The 874-nt window shown below is 34.1% G+C and overlaps 1 protein-coding gene across 2 annotated transcripts in view; it reads left to right on the forward strand.

The window, feature by feature from the left end:
• The window catches only part of LOC113226498, a 10,066-nt gene that overhangs the window by 5,586 nt on the left and 3,606 nt on the right, over nt 1–874 (forward strand). The window contains exon 2 of one of the 2 annotated variants that reach the window (XM_026459133.1): nt 76–183. In XM_026459133.1, the coding sequence (XP_026314918.1) occupies nt 76–183 (108 nt within the window). The remainder of the gene's footprint in view (nt 1–75; nt 184–874) is intronic. The other variant, XM_026459134.1, reaches the window with a different exon arrangement.

The following is an 874-nucleotide window of genomic DNA, read 5'->3' on the forward strand; positions in this document are numbered from 1 at the left end:
ACGGCACAGCTATAAGTAGACCTCGAACGATTATGTCATAAAGATTACTTTATCTCTGCGGCTTTATTGTTCCAGGATCGGCTTACCAGTTACGAGATGTAAGAATCGAAGGATGCAACATGAGACTCCCATGCTACGTCACTCTCGGCGAGAAAGTGCCTGTACGTCTAGAGTTTTTTGCAGGTACCTACAGATAATGTCATTTGATCTACATCCGTCCCCATGCGTGATAACTATAATATATGTAAATTATTAGCTATTTTAAACCACATCACATAGTCGGAAACCAGCATGAGGAGCCGCATTCTCCTTTCGAGCAAATTATTCATTATTTGCAATGTCGTTTTCAATTGCAACACCTACACTTTGTGCAATAAATAAGCAAATAGAGTGGGTTCTAGTTAATCTCCACAGTAAATCAATATGGGGTGATGACAAAGACACTTCATAATATAGTCTCTAGCTAGAGATAGCTGTGTAGGCGATATCGCTAAAACATTTTGTCTCCTTAGGGATTGAAGAAAAATAAACATAATGTAAAAATCAACAAGTTAAAAATGATATGATATGATTTATAATGTTAATGACATAATAATCAAGTGTTTGAAAAAAAAATTCTGTGACTCATGATAATAACCTCTAAAATCGCTTCAGTGCACCTACTACGCAAAATTATCTGTTTATATAATATTTTAAGTATACAGGTAGGTAGCTAATTAATTTGCTAGTAAGAATAAGATCGTTATCCACGAACAATTAAAAACATTAAACAATAAAAACAGCATTTCAAAAAATACCCGCCATGGCCGAATCGCTGTAAAAAAAAATTATTTAATATTAGGGGTTAAAGTATGAAATTGCCGTTTTATTGCAA

Source organism: Hyposmocoma kahamanoa, unplaced genomic scaffold, assembly GCF_003589595.1.
Source record: "Hyposmocoma kahamanoa isolate Upper Pololo Valley unplaced genomic scaffold, ASM358959v1 192, whole genome shotgun sequence".
NCBI lineage: Eukaryota > Metazoa > Arthropoda > Insecta > Lepidoptera > Cosmopterigidae > Hyposmocoma > Hyposmocoma kahamanoa.